General features: G+C 29.6%; 3 protein-coding genes across 4 annotated transcripts in view; all 3 read left to right on the top strand.

The window, feature by feature from the left end:
- The first annotated feature begins 2,530 nt into the window (after positions 1 to 2,530).
- On the top strand, positions 2,531 to 6,723 carry LOC105558325. Its single transcript, XM_012005936.1, has 9 exons — positions 2,531 to 3,123; positions 3,346 to 3,465; positions 3,566 to 3,683; positions 4,648 to 4,909; positions 4,980 to 5,090; positions 5,440 to 5,530; positions 5,637 to 5,782; positions 6,131 to 6,263; positions 6,333 to 6,723. Exons 1-9 carry the CDS (start codon positions 2,977 to 2,979, stop codon positions 6,381 to 6,383), a joined length of 1,179 nt encoding a protein of 392 aa, XP_011861326.1. The 5' UTR covers positions 2,531 to 2,976; the 3' UTR covers positions 6,384 to 6,723.
- Positions 6,724 to 7,587: 864 nt separating this feature from the next.
- On the top strand, positions 7,588 to 9,744 carry LOC105558324. The gene is made up of 3 exons (XM_012005935.1): positions 7,588 to 8,400; positions 9,046 to 9,165; positions 9,433 to 9,744. Exons 1-3 carry the CDS (start codon positions 8,257 to 8,259, stop codon positions 9,736 to 9,738), a joined length of 570 nt encoding a protein of 189 aa, XP_011861325.1. The 5' UTR covers positions 7,588 to 8,256; the 3' UTR covers positions 9,739 to 9,744.
- Positions 9,745 to 9,824: 80 nt separating this feature from the next.
- The window catches only part of LOC105558322, a 4,699-nt gene continuing 2,255 nt past the window's right edge, over positions 9,825 to 12,268 (top strand). Inside the window, exons 1-4 of one of the 2 annotated variants that reach the window (XM_012005934.1) lie at positions 9,825 to 10,119; positions 10,179 to 10,298; positions 11,360 to 11,450; positions 11,551 to 11,696. In XM_012005934.1, coding sequence (XP_011861324.1) covers positions 9,899 to 10,119; positions 10,179 to 10,298; positions 11,360 to 11,450; positions 11,551 to 11,696 — 578 coding nt within the window. In that variant the 5' untranslated portion in view covers positions 9,825 to 9,898. Of the gene's footprint in view, positions 10,120 to 10,178; positions 10,299 to 11,359; positions 11,451 to 11,535; positions 11,697 to 12,268 lie in introns of both variants that reach the window. The other variant, XM_012005933.1, reaches the window with a different exon arrangement.

Raw genomic sequence — 12,268 nt, 5'->3', positions numbered from 1 at the left:
TATTAATGCTCCAACCAAAGTCTGGTTGTCACAACCAGATCATGTACAACTACATTGATGTAGTTGTTACTACTAAGTAACTAAGTCATATCAAGCATACACATAATCATTGCATAAAGATAACTAGGATAATGCAGCTATATTGCTTACAACCAGATATTTCTGGTTATGTGCACCATATCATTTTTTTCCGTGTAATATTTCGATTTTAACGTTTTTGAAAGTAGAAGCATGGATCTAAAAAGTAGGCCATATGCAGTTTAAGTTTTTACAAGAATATCAAGAATATTTATTTTTACTTTTTTTTAATATCCTAATTCTCCTTTAAGAGAAAATTAATTTTTCTTACGAGAGTCCATCACATATACATATAGGTACAATGCCTTGCTGTAATTCATTCATAGAATCTCTTCGAATTTAACTTTTTCTTCGTGTTAAAGGTCTACTAACATTTTATTGTCTTCACTTAATCTGCCTGATTGCATCTTTGTTATTATTGGAGTGCTTTCGTCGAGTGTCAATATATTCAGAGTAAATATGATCTTTATCTTACAATTGTTAAATTTAAATTAATAATTATACATCAAATATAAATTTACTCTAACGACCATTGAGCTTATAAAAATGATGATTTCTAATCAAGCAGTTTGTTGAAGCGATAACAATATCAGAGAACACGGTAGAAATATTTATATCTTTTTCTTGCACTTCGGCTGATTTAACTTACATGTTTATGGCAAATTATATTGGACAGCAGGCTACTGATTACAATAATGAAATGTTTAAAATAGCGTAAGTATTAGTATTTACTTTTGTTTAATTAATGCTCTCATACATCCTTAATTTTAAGCAAAGTTCCATTTGCTTTCTATAGAATTTGTGTTCTAATAAGGTACATTTTTTTGTAAGATCTTTCGAATGAGTTATTTCACTTTTTCAAGAAACCTTTATTCTTATTTTTAGGTATGGTACATCGTGGTACTTAATGCCTGTCACATCACAAAAACTGATTTTATTTTTAATGAAAAGAACTAGTAAAGAGTTTTGCTACATTATCGGCTATATATTTGTGGCAAAGATAAAAAATTTTGCTATGGTAAGAACGGCTAACAATGACAAAACAACAGAATTTTACTAACAAAGATGTATACGTTAATTTTTTTTTTAGCTTGTTAATACTGCGCTGTCTTACGTTGCCGTAATGTATTCTATCCAATGAGAATGATAAAGACATGAATAACACGAATAAAAATGAATTTTTATTTTTCCGCGGATGCACATGGGAAAATAAAGAAGCATTGTGTTTCTTTCTAAAATGTCAATTATGTATAGTTTTCTAGTAAGAATTTTAGTTTTTTTTATAACTATAGTATTGCACGAGATCTCTCTTTAAAGACTTACGTAACGTAGTCATTGCTTTAGTACATTAGGTATATATTTATTCTACTCACATTATTGTATTTTGTTTCTTTATTTAAAACTGTATGTAAACTACTATCAATATAACAAGAGTAATGTGAAAGGATATTCTATATAAATCTTTTTTTGCTTTTTGTCTATTAAAGTGCATTCAATTAGTCATTTAATTATAAATTAATTGCAATGTGTGTTATTATATTTTATGCAATATATTACCTATTACTGGAAGTTCTTTATTTGAACAGTGTCATTATATTTCTGTGTTCAAAGTGGTATAAATTCTTTCGGTTTTGTCCCCATTGCTGTGTACTGCAACTCTCATTCTTTTATTTATGAAAAGAATACTAGAATCAGTAGAAAAAAATAATTTATCTGAAAAACCAAACAGAGAAATTGCAAAATTTAATTCATCTGCGAGAATAACACTGTTATTAATATAAAAGGGCATTTATAAAGTTTTTATAAATATATATACATATCGTCTATAATAACATTAACATTTTATGGCCAACTGTTGATCTAATCTCGTTAATAACTATATTGCTTAAATACTTCACCATGATTTATTTTATGTCATAATAATAACCCAGAAAGAAAAATAATTTTTCAATTAGTATTTTTTAAATTAAATTAGCATAGGTATGTAATGTGTATGCATAGAAAATACGTTGAATTAATGCTATTAATAATAACTAAATGCATTTTTATTTCTAACACTTTACACGTAGCATTCCTGAATACAAATAAATGATTTTAAAAAATTTTGTTCAAGGCAATATAAATTAAATAATTGTAAATAAATTATTATTATATTTATTTATTTAAATCACGAAACTGACTACTCATGTTACTTTAAAAACACACACACAGTTATTATTTAAACTATTCTTTCTGATTTATACGGTTGTATATTTGGTGAAAATGTATGTATAATATAGTATTATTGTATACACTATATTTGGCATAATACACGTGACTAATAAATAGGTATGATATGTCTCTTTATTATTTATATATTTTATTTACTTTTACTTCCTTTAATATAAAGTCAAATTGATTGAAGACATGTATACATACCAATTTGAAGAAAACTATTTTCTAAATAATTTAGAGATAACAAAATATTAAAACTCTTATCAAATTTAGAATAGTTAAAGTATTTTATGACTAGTCGACTATTCTACCAGTGGTGCGTTCGACGGTTGAGAAGAGACTGATACATCGTTCAGTATATTACGGAACATAAACTTCACTGCGCATGTGTATCAAAATTATGGAAAGCGATAATGTAAAGCATTATTGTATAATGAAACGAAGAAAAGTCTTATATCATTTTGATCAGTTACGTCTTTTTTTAGTCATTTTAGACTAAAGAATCGATATAACTGTAACTTTACCGTCAAGTGACTTATGACAGCAAGTATCATTTATTTAACAGAAATATGTATTCCTATATTCGTCTTGTTTCTCAAGATAACTTAAAGACAAAGAAACAGTATGCTATTAACATGCATTTGAATACTGCAGTCTGCATTTGTAGTTTGTCTTTAGTGCAATATGCATCTAGTCGAAGAACATTATTATCCTACATCCAATAAAATTGTTTTAAAGGTTCTGGGTATTTGGCCTCATGACAAATCGCGATTGGTATTTTTGAAGCGGGTGCTGATTATTACTTTAATTGTAACATACATTATCTTGCAGGTAATTGCTTACATATATTTATAAGTAATTTTCATAATGTAATTTAAAGTAGGATATTTTTTAAAAATTATTAATTTTCAATAACTTTCTGAAGCCACAAAGGACCTCAAAGAATTCAAGATGTAACATAAAATAAAATTTTTTAATTATCTGTTTGGCATGTAATAACAACATAATATCTATACTTTTATAATGATTGATAATCGTATTTATTGTTTTCAGTTGTCAATTTTTATTACAACAAAATATAATATGGCCCTCTTCTCTAATATTATGTCGTTCGTTATTCTTTTTACGGGAATGGGGATAAAATATTGTATTTTTATTTTTAAATCAAAAACTGTGAGTTCTAAATTTATTCATACAATCAACGATTATAGATTTCACTTGTGGAATTATATCTAACAAGTATTAACTAAACCAATGTATCTTTCAATTATAGATAAAAATCTTACATTATTATATCCAAGAGGACTGGAAGATGATGCAAAGTAAATTAGAAATTGATATTTTGCAGAAACATGCTCATAGCTGTCGAAATTATGTAATCTATATATTCTGTAAGAAAACACCATTAATCCCGTTTTATATTTATCGAAAATACGTCGTAAAAATAATAGCATCAATAAAGCATCAATCATAATATTTTAAAATAAATTCAAAGGAATATATAAGACTAAAGGCCAAGACGGGGTGTTCATGTCCAAATAATTTATTTATTTATTTTGGAATTTATTGCGAAAAATATTACCTCAGCCATTGTTTGAACCTGGACCTCCCTACTCTCTTGGCGTTTCACTAATTTGACTACTGAGGCATTAAAATAAATTTTTGATTTTGACACGAACATCCTGTCATGGCTCTCCTTTATTCCTTCGAATTTATGTTTATCACATGTAAGCCTTGTGAATTTTATTAATTGGTTAAAAATTTTTAATGCCTTTTTATCTTTATTCTATAATATCTACGTACACAACGATCACGAATCCATAATGAAGCATAGTAGCTTTTTTATATTTGTTATTTCTCTTGTAGAATTAAATTATATAGAGTGTTATGTAATACCTGCCTCATCTCTTATTTACGAATAGAGCGCACTAGACGGTGTCAAAAAGTCCCCTACTATTTTGCAATTTTCGCAATAGTTAATGAGTTATTAAATATTAAAAATCGCTGTCTTAGCCCCACCTACCGTCCCGCGATTGGCGTTGCTAGGCGCGCGGGGAGTTTATTATACGTAGCCGTTGCCGTATGTCTCCTCGCGCACCTAGCAACGCCAATCGCGGGACGGCTGCATCTCGCCGCGCGCTTGAATTGGGCGGTAGGCCAGACTAAGACAGCGATTTTTAATAATTAATAATTTAATAACTCGTCAACTATTGCGAAAATTGCAAAATGGTAGAGGACTTTTCGATTCATTGTCAGTCTAGTCTAGTCTCTATCCGTAAATAAGAGATGAGGCGGGTATTACATAACACCCTGTATAATTGTGTAATAGATTTATAAAATCTGTTTACATTACAGATGCTGTCGAGTTTTTCGTAGTCGGTATAATCGTTGTTCAATTTTTTCCGATTATTCTTGATTTTGTTTCGCCATTAGACGAACCTCGGCCACGTAAAACTATTGTTGCAGTGGAATATTTTATCTCTCAGGATAATTATTTCTATGCCATAGTATTCCACGAATTTACTATTATGTTTTTATGTACGTCAGTGATATTAGCCACGGGGACGCAAGCGATGTTACTTATGTATCATTCTTTCGGGATGTTTAAAATCGCCTGGTAACGATCAATTCACATTGATCATGAATATATCAATCACAAATTATATTAAATTTGCGACTATTTGCAGTCACCGAATGGAACATTCCATCGATGATCGTGTATTGTACATGCCGAACTGTGAACGCGCAATTTACGAGAAAATTGTCCAGGTTGTAATTGTACATCGTAGAGCTATGGAGTTAGTACATTGAATTATATTTTTTTCTGTAAAATCTATTGCTACTTTTTTTAAATATTAAGATCTTGATTATTCCTATTAATAATTTGGTTCTAATGTTTTTGAAAATAGAAATAAATCTAAAAGCTTTATGTAGGATATGTGGAGTTTAAGTTTTTACAAGGATTTTACAAGAGTATATAATTATTTCTTTTTCCTAAAATATCCTGATTGTCATTTAAACAATAATAATAAATAAATATTTTTAATGAATAAATAAATTCATGAAAGTTTCTTAAATATATTTTACTATAATGTATAATTTTATTGCATAAACTTCATTGAGTTTAACTTTTGATTATATTTAAAGGTTTACTAACATTTTTTTATCATCATTTAATGTGCCATATTGCATCTTTGCCACCCTTGGAGTACTTTCATTGAGTGTCAATTTATTCAAAGTAAATATAATTTTTATCGTATAATTATTAATTATAATTTACACAATTGTAATTAATTTACTTCTGGTTATTCGACTTGTAAAATTTACAATTTCTAATTAAATAGCTCGTTCAATCGATAATAATAGTGAAAAACATTGAAGATACTTTTATATCTTTTACTACCATTTTGGGTCATCTACTTTATATGTTTATGGCGATTTATGTAGGACAGCAGGCTACTGATTATAATAACGAACTTTTTAAATTAGTGTGAGTATTAGTAATTACTTTTGTTTAAATGATATTAATATACGATACGCGGAAATCAAAGAATTTTTTAACAGTAGGAGTGTTATAAATATCCTAATTGTGATGTAGGACTTTTCTTCATCATTTTAGAATCTTTTACTTGGGATTTAATTCTTTCATTTCTATAGTCTGTGGAATAATTATTTTCGATTTAAATTATATATTTTTAAACAGCAAAGTTCCATTCTTTGTATAAAACTTGTTTTCCAGTCAAAGTATTGTAAACTCCTTCGTATACAGTCTTTTGTGTGAACTATTTTAAGCTTCCTATTTATTCTATTTAAGCTATCTTTTTCATTATCTTTTTAGTTATAGTACATCTTGGTATTTGATGCCTATCACATCACAAAAACTGATTTTATTTCTACTGTGTAGTACTGGTAAAGAGTTTTATTACACGATTGGTTTTATATTTGTGGCAAAAATGGAAAATTTCGCCATGGTAAGAAGAGCTAAGAATGAAAAAGTAGTAGAATTTTACTAAGATGAATACATTAACTAATCTTTTTAGCTTGTTAATACTGCGCTGTCTTACGTCGCTGTGATGTATTCTGTCCAATGAGAAAGACATGAATAACGTGATCAATAAGTAACAATTTTTATCTTCCCGCGGATACACGTGAGAAAATAAAGAAGCATTGTGTTTCTTTATACAATGTCAATTATTTATAAGTTTCTAATAAGAATTTTAATTTTTTTATTACTGTCGTATTGCACGAGATCTCTCTTTAAAGATATACATATAATATAATTATTGCATTAATATATTAGTTAAATATTTATGTTATATTACCAAAACTTATTCTATTGACAACGTTATTGTATTTTGGTGATCTTTATTTAAAACTGTATGTGAACAACTGTCAGTATAACAAGTAATGTAACGTTTAATGTGAAAGAAATATAATATATGTTGTGTAGAGGAAATTCTATGTATAAGGCTTTTGTTGGTTTTTCTTGTCAATTGAAGGACCTTATTAATTATTAATTAATTGTGTGTTATGTCAATATATTTTATAAAATATATTATTACTAGAAATCCCTTGAGCTATGTCATAATGTTTTTGTGTTTAAAACGGCACGAAATCTTTTAAATTTTGTCTTCTTCGGTGTGTACTATTACATGTACATATGTATCCAACTTTCATTCTTTCATTTATGGTGGTAGATTTATAATAGAATTAGTACATACAGGAAAATAATTTATCTGCAAAATCAAGTAGTTAAATTACAAACATTAATTTATCTACAAAAATGAAAGTATTACTAATAAGAAGTAAATATATTACAAATTTTTTAAATATTTCTCTTAATATCGATTATAATAACAATAACATTTTATGATTATTTGCTGTCGTATTCTCACTGAATATATCACTTATTTAAGTTTTATAAGCTGTATATCTCATCCAAAGTTCATATCTCTAAATGTGTTAATGCTATATCTCACTTTTATCTATACACATATGTACATAAACAATAAGAATCAGAAAATTCACGATGTAATTATTGCAAAATAAAATTAATAAATAATTTAAAACTTAAAACTTCATGAATTATTTATACGTGTTTACAATTATTTATAAAATTCCTTAATTTTTGTTCTTATATTAAAACTATTGTTATACTAGCTTGCCTATACTGATTTGTTATTGCTCAAAGTGATGCAAAATGCATTAATTAAATCTTATTTAATATATTATTAACAATGTTATTGATAATTTGGAGTTAGAATATCATATAGTATATTTCAACTTATATTATATTATACATACAGACAGAAGTTGATTTAAACAAGCTTTGCGAATTGGGTATCAAAATCTCATTCTTTAATTCTTACAAAAGTGCATCATAATTAGCATTAATTATTTCCAAATAAGATTATTTTCCGAGAAATGTAACCGTGAATTACATTCTGGTACAAACCTTCTTAAAATTGCATTAAATTTCTTTTGCATTAGTGAATTGCTTCTGTGCACTATTGTGTTAATACTTTCTGTTAGAAAAATTTGAAATGTCTGAAACAAAAGAATTAGATGCATGCACAATAATTTGACTAACAATAAACTTGTACACTTTTATCACTCTTACTGTACTTGTGTTACTTATACTGATAATTTTTGCTCGGAATATTTCACTAAAAAAATATTTATTCTATCTATACCCGTAATCATCTCTGTGCAACATCAGAATGTAATTATCTTATATAACAGTTTGAATAAAATTTGTAACTTTACTATATTTTAAATTGCATAAAACGTATATTACGTTTATGCAATTATTTTCCTACTTCTACATCTATTTGTAAATTTATCTTTCTTTAAGTGCCGAATTAAATTGCTCAATTATATCATAATATTTAAAGAAATGAAATAAAAGAGGAAATAAAATTCGTGAGAATGTGTTCGACAAACTACTTCTAACTTCCGTGCAAGATGCATGGTATCGAAGAGCATTATTATAAAATCAATCGTATCCTTCTTGTAATACTCGGTGTATGGCCCTATCAACAATCGATACTTTCGAAAGTACAGAGACTGTTTGTTTTTAGTATTCTGGTGAGCACAATTTGTATTGAGGTATGATTTAGAGTATTTACTTTTATTTCCCCATTAATTAGGTTACATCTGTTGGCCTGTTCTGCTTAATCATTGCTTCTTGTATACAGAGTTTGTTATGTAATACCCGCCTCGCCTCTTATTTACGGATAGAGCGGACTAGACTGATTGTGAGTCGAAAAGTCCCCTACCATTTTGCAATTTTCGCAATAGTTAACGAGTTATTAATTATTAAAAATTGCTGTCTTAGGCCGGCCTACCGTTCAATCCAAGCGCGCTGCGAGATGCGGCCGTCCCGTAATCGGCGTTGCTAGGCGCGCGGGGAGTTGTTTATTACACGTAGCCCTTGCTGTGTGTCATAAAAAATCCCCCGCGCGCCTAACAACGCCGATCGCAGGACGGCCGCATCTCACCACGAGCTTGAATTGGGCGGTAGGCCGGGCTAAGACAGCAATTTTTAATAATTAATAACTCGTTAACTATTGCGAAAATTGCAAAATGGTAGAGGACTTTTCGACTCAGTCTAGTCCGCTCTATCCGTAAATAAGAGGTGGAGCGAGTATTACATAACACCCCGTATATGTGCATACAAGTAAATCGAAAGTTTTTACCGACTGATACTTTGTACTTTTCAACATATGTTAACACATAACTATAATGTTGCAGTTCAGTTCGTTCTTCACACATGAATATAACACAGCTTTGGTCATCGAAATTTTGTCATTTTTATTTCCTACTCTCGTGGTCATAACAAAGTATTACTACTTTTACGTTAGAGCAGAAGCTGTAAGTCTTATTAACATTTTGAATAATTTCTTCAATAATAAAGTCAGTTGGAAGACGTTATCTAATATTTTATAATTTTCTCATAAGTAAAACCTTAAATAAAAAATATAATGAATCATTTATTAATTTTATTTATAATTATTAAGTATTGCTGAAGACTATTATTATGAAATAGAGAATAAACAATCAGCGTATAATTCACAATAAATACTGAAATTCTTTATTATTTAGTTGGATTAAATGTCTTTCTTAAATGTTCAATAACAGATAAAACAGATGGTAGCACAGGTTCAAACCGATTGGAATTTACTAAAGGATAAGCATGAACATGAAATAATAGAATCATATACCGAATATGGGAGAATTATAACTATCATTGCACTATGTAAGAAAAATGCTCTCAAGTATCTCACATGCATAACATTTTGCAAAATTACAAATTACTATTTACTTTTGAAGATACCTATTTTTATTTTGCTAGACATTTTCATAGAGTCAATTTTCTATACATATTTACAGATTACAACAAGACCTGTTTGTTTGCATTCTATTATTTATTTTTTATCTATTTGAATTACATAATAAAGATATAAAGTCATGATTTATACATTTATTCCTTTGTATTATTATTTTTATTTTATATATTTTAACAGTTTTTATAAAAAACATTTAAATATTTTTGTGCGCCTTAGTATTTGGCTGTGCTATTGCAATTATATTTGTGACATCGCCAATGGTGTATTATTGTATTAACATTTACTTACGTAACAACAATACTTATTTGGAAAATATATATATTCCAATCGATTATTCTGTTATTCAAGAAAAATACATTTATGTCACATTATTGCATTTTATAATATTCGGAAGTATTGCAATAATAATAATTGTAGCGATCGCTACAATCCTAGGATTATATATGATCCATGCTTGTGGTTTATTAAAAATTGCCAGGTAAGTGATGAGTCTGGCGGCAAATCCTAGTCATCGGATAACATTCGAAAGTTTTACAGCTATCGAATTGAACATGCAATAAATGTGGAAAATGTACAAGATATCTCTCCATTAAAAAAAGAATATGTTATGTGCACGAGAATAATGCAAGCCGTACATATACAACTAAAAGCGTTGAAGTTTGTATCTAAATGAGCTAGTGTATTATACAGGTTGTGTAATACCCGTCTTACTTTGTATTTACGGATAGAGCGGATTAGACGGAGTTGAAAAGCCCTGTACCATTTTGCAATTTTCGCAATGGTTAACGAGTTATTAATTATTAAAAATCGCTGTCTTAGCCCGGCCTACCGCCCAATTCAGGCGCGCGGCCAGATGCGGTCATCCCGTGATTGGCATTGCTAGGCGCGCGGGGAGTTGTTTGTGACACACAGCAACGGCTATGTAGAATAAGCAACTCCCCGCGCGTCGATCGCGGGATGGCCGCGTCTCGTCGCGCGCTTGAATTGGGCAGTAGGTCGGGCTAAGACAGCGATTTTTAATAATTAATAACTCGTTAACTATTGCGAAAATTGCAAAATGGTAGAGGACTTTTCGACTCAGTCTAGTCCGCTCTATCCGTAAATATGAGGTGAGGCGGGTATTACATGACACCCTGTGTACAGGGTGTCTTGTAGTTTTTGATAAATTTTATCTTGGGAAGGTCGAACGGATTGAAATAAACATAAAGTCACATTCCGTGTTGCAATATTTGCAAGAATAATTTAGATATTGAATATTAGAGTCGGGCAAATAAGAGCGCGTCGAGACGGCACGAGGGAAGTTATCAAGCCGCTCGAGCCATAGCACGGCCCATTGTATTTGACATTGGTTGGCAGCGCGCTATTCTCCCTCTCGCCGCGCGTTGGGGAGAGATAGTGAAGGATAGCAAGGGCAGGGGAAGAGCGCGCTACCAGCCAATGCTTAGATACAGTGGGCCGTGTTATGACTTGAGTAGCTTGAGTATTTCTCTCGTGCCGTCACGGCGCGCTTTTATTTGCCCGACTTTAATATTTAATATCTAAATTATTATCGCAAATATTGCATTGTATGGCACTTTTTTGTTTATTTTAATCCGTTTTATCTCCCCATGATATTATAATATTGATAAAAAACTACGGGACACCCTGTATATGTTGAATAAAGATTGTTTTTTCCAAATTATGCTTATTTTGTTTGAGAAATTATTTCTATTTTAAAGGTTTGCGAATTACATCGTGTCTTCATTTGCAACAATGTATTTTGTTCTAATAATATTAGGTGTGGCTACCGTAAGCATATATATGTTTCGAGTAAGTAGTATATTAGTAGTATGGTACTTATAAGAGAAATGTTTCTTCTATGCGTATTGAGCTACTTTTGATTCCAATTAAAAAGCCAATTATATTCCAGTTTTTTCAAAACTTACAAACAAATGGTGATTGGCCTGAAATTTTTATTATCCTTACAATGCTAGGCGGACATTTTGCGTACATGTTTATCGCAAATTATAGAGCACAAGAGATTTCGGACCATTGTAATAACCTGTTTTATGCAACGTAAGTATTGACTTGGTTTAAACGTGATTTAAACTGAAAGTTATACTGTAGAGAGAAAAACAAATATGAAAACTTTCTTTATAACGAAAAAGAAAAGAGTATACTTTAAGTCGCCAGTGATAAATAAAAATTAAAACTAAGCTTCTTGTTGATCCAACTGGCAATTTAATTAGTTAAGCGTTACAGTGGTCGTTACAAGGATCAATTTAAATCAGACTTTTATAATGCTTGAATGCGCTTACTGAGGTTAAAATTTTTTTTTACTTTTTCCTCCGTTGACAATGATTCACGAGTTTACTAAAATTTACGTTTCGCGAACATCCATGCACGAGTTCCGTTACTTACTTGATAAGGATCTGATACTTAAGTCGAAACGTCGTACCACTATAACGCTTAACTAATTAAATTGCCTGTTGGATCAACAAGAAGCTTTAGTTTATTCTTTATTTATAAGTTATGACAAATCATTAGTGCTAATCATAAGATACATTCAAATCATATCTTAAATTAAAAAGTGTCTACTCATTATAATTAAAAAAGCTATATAAAAGCTTTAAAAAGCTAAATAAAAG

Source organism: Vollenhovia emeryi, unplaced genomic scaffold (assembly GCF_000949405.1).
Source record: "Vollenhovia emeryi isolate VEMERY1.0 unplaced genomic scaffold, V.emery_V1.0 DF939355.1, whole genome shotgun sequence".
NCBI classification, from domain to species: domain Eukaryota; kingdom Metazoa; phylum Arthropoda; class Insecta; order Hymenoptera; family Formicidae; genus Vollenhovia; species Vollenhovia emeryi.
Note: the sequence above shows the minus strand (reverse complement) of the source record. Positions and strands in the feature narration are given on the sequence as shown.

What these genes read in the sequence shown, in the direction of transcription:
- LOC105558325 (XM_012005936.1), top strand. Translation starts at nt 2,977, where the DNA reads ATGCATCTAGTCGAAGAACATTATTATCCTACATCCAATAAAATTGTT. An exon ending in TAACATACATTATCTTGCAG is followed by an intron (nt 3,124 to 3,345) that starts GTAATTGCTTAC and finishes TATTGTTTTCAG; the next exon opens with TTGTCAATTTTTATTACAAC. An exon ending in TTATTTTTAAATCAAAAACT is followed by an intron (nt 3,466 to 3,565) that starts GTGAGTTCTAAA and finishes TTTCAATTATAG; the next exon opens with ATAAAAATCTTACATTATTA.
- LOC105558324 (XM_012005935.1), top strand. Translation starts at nt 8,257, where the DNA reads ATGCATGGTATCGAAGAGCATTATTATAAAATCAATCGTATCCTTCTT. An exon ending in TGAGCACAATTTGTATTGAG is followed by an intron (nt 8,401 to 9,045) that starts GTATGATTTAGA and finishes ATAATGTTGCAG; the next exon opens with TTCAGTTCGTTCTTCACACA. An exon ending in TTTACGTTAGAGCAGAAGCT is followed by an intron (nt 9,166 to 9,432) that starts GTAAGTCTTATT and finishes GTTCAATAACAG; the next exon opens with ATAAAACAGATGGTAGCACA.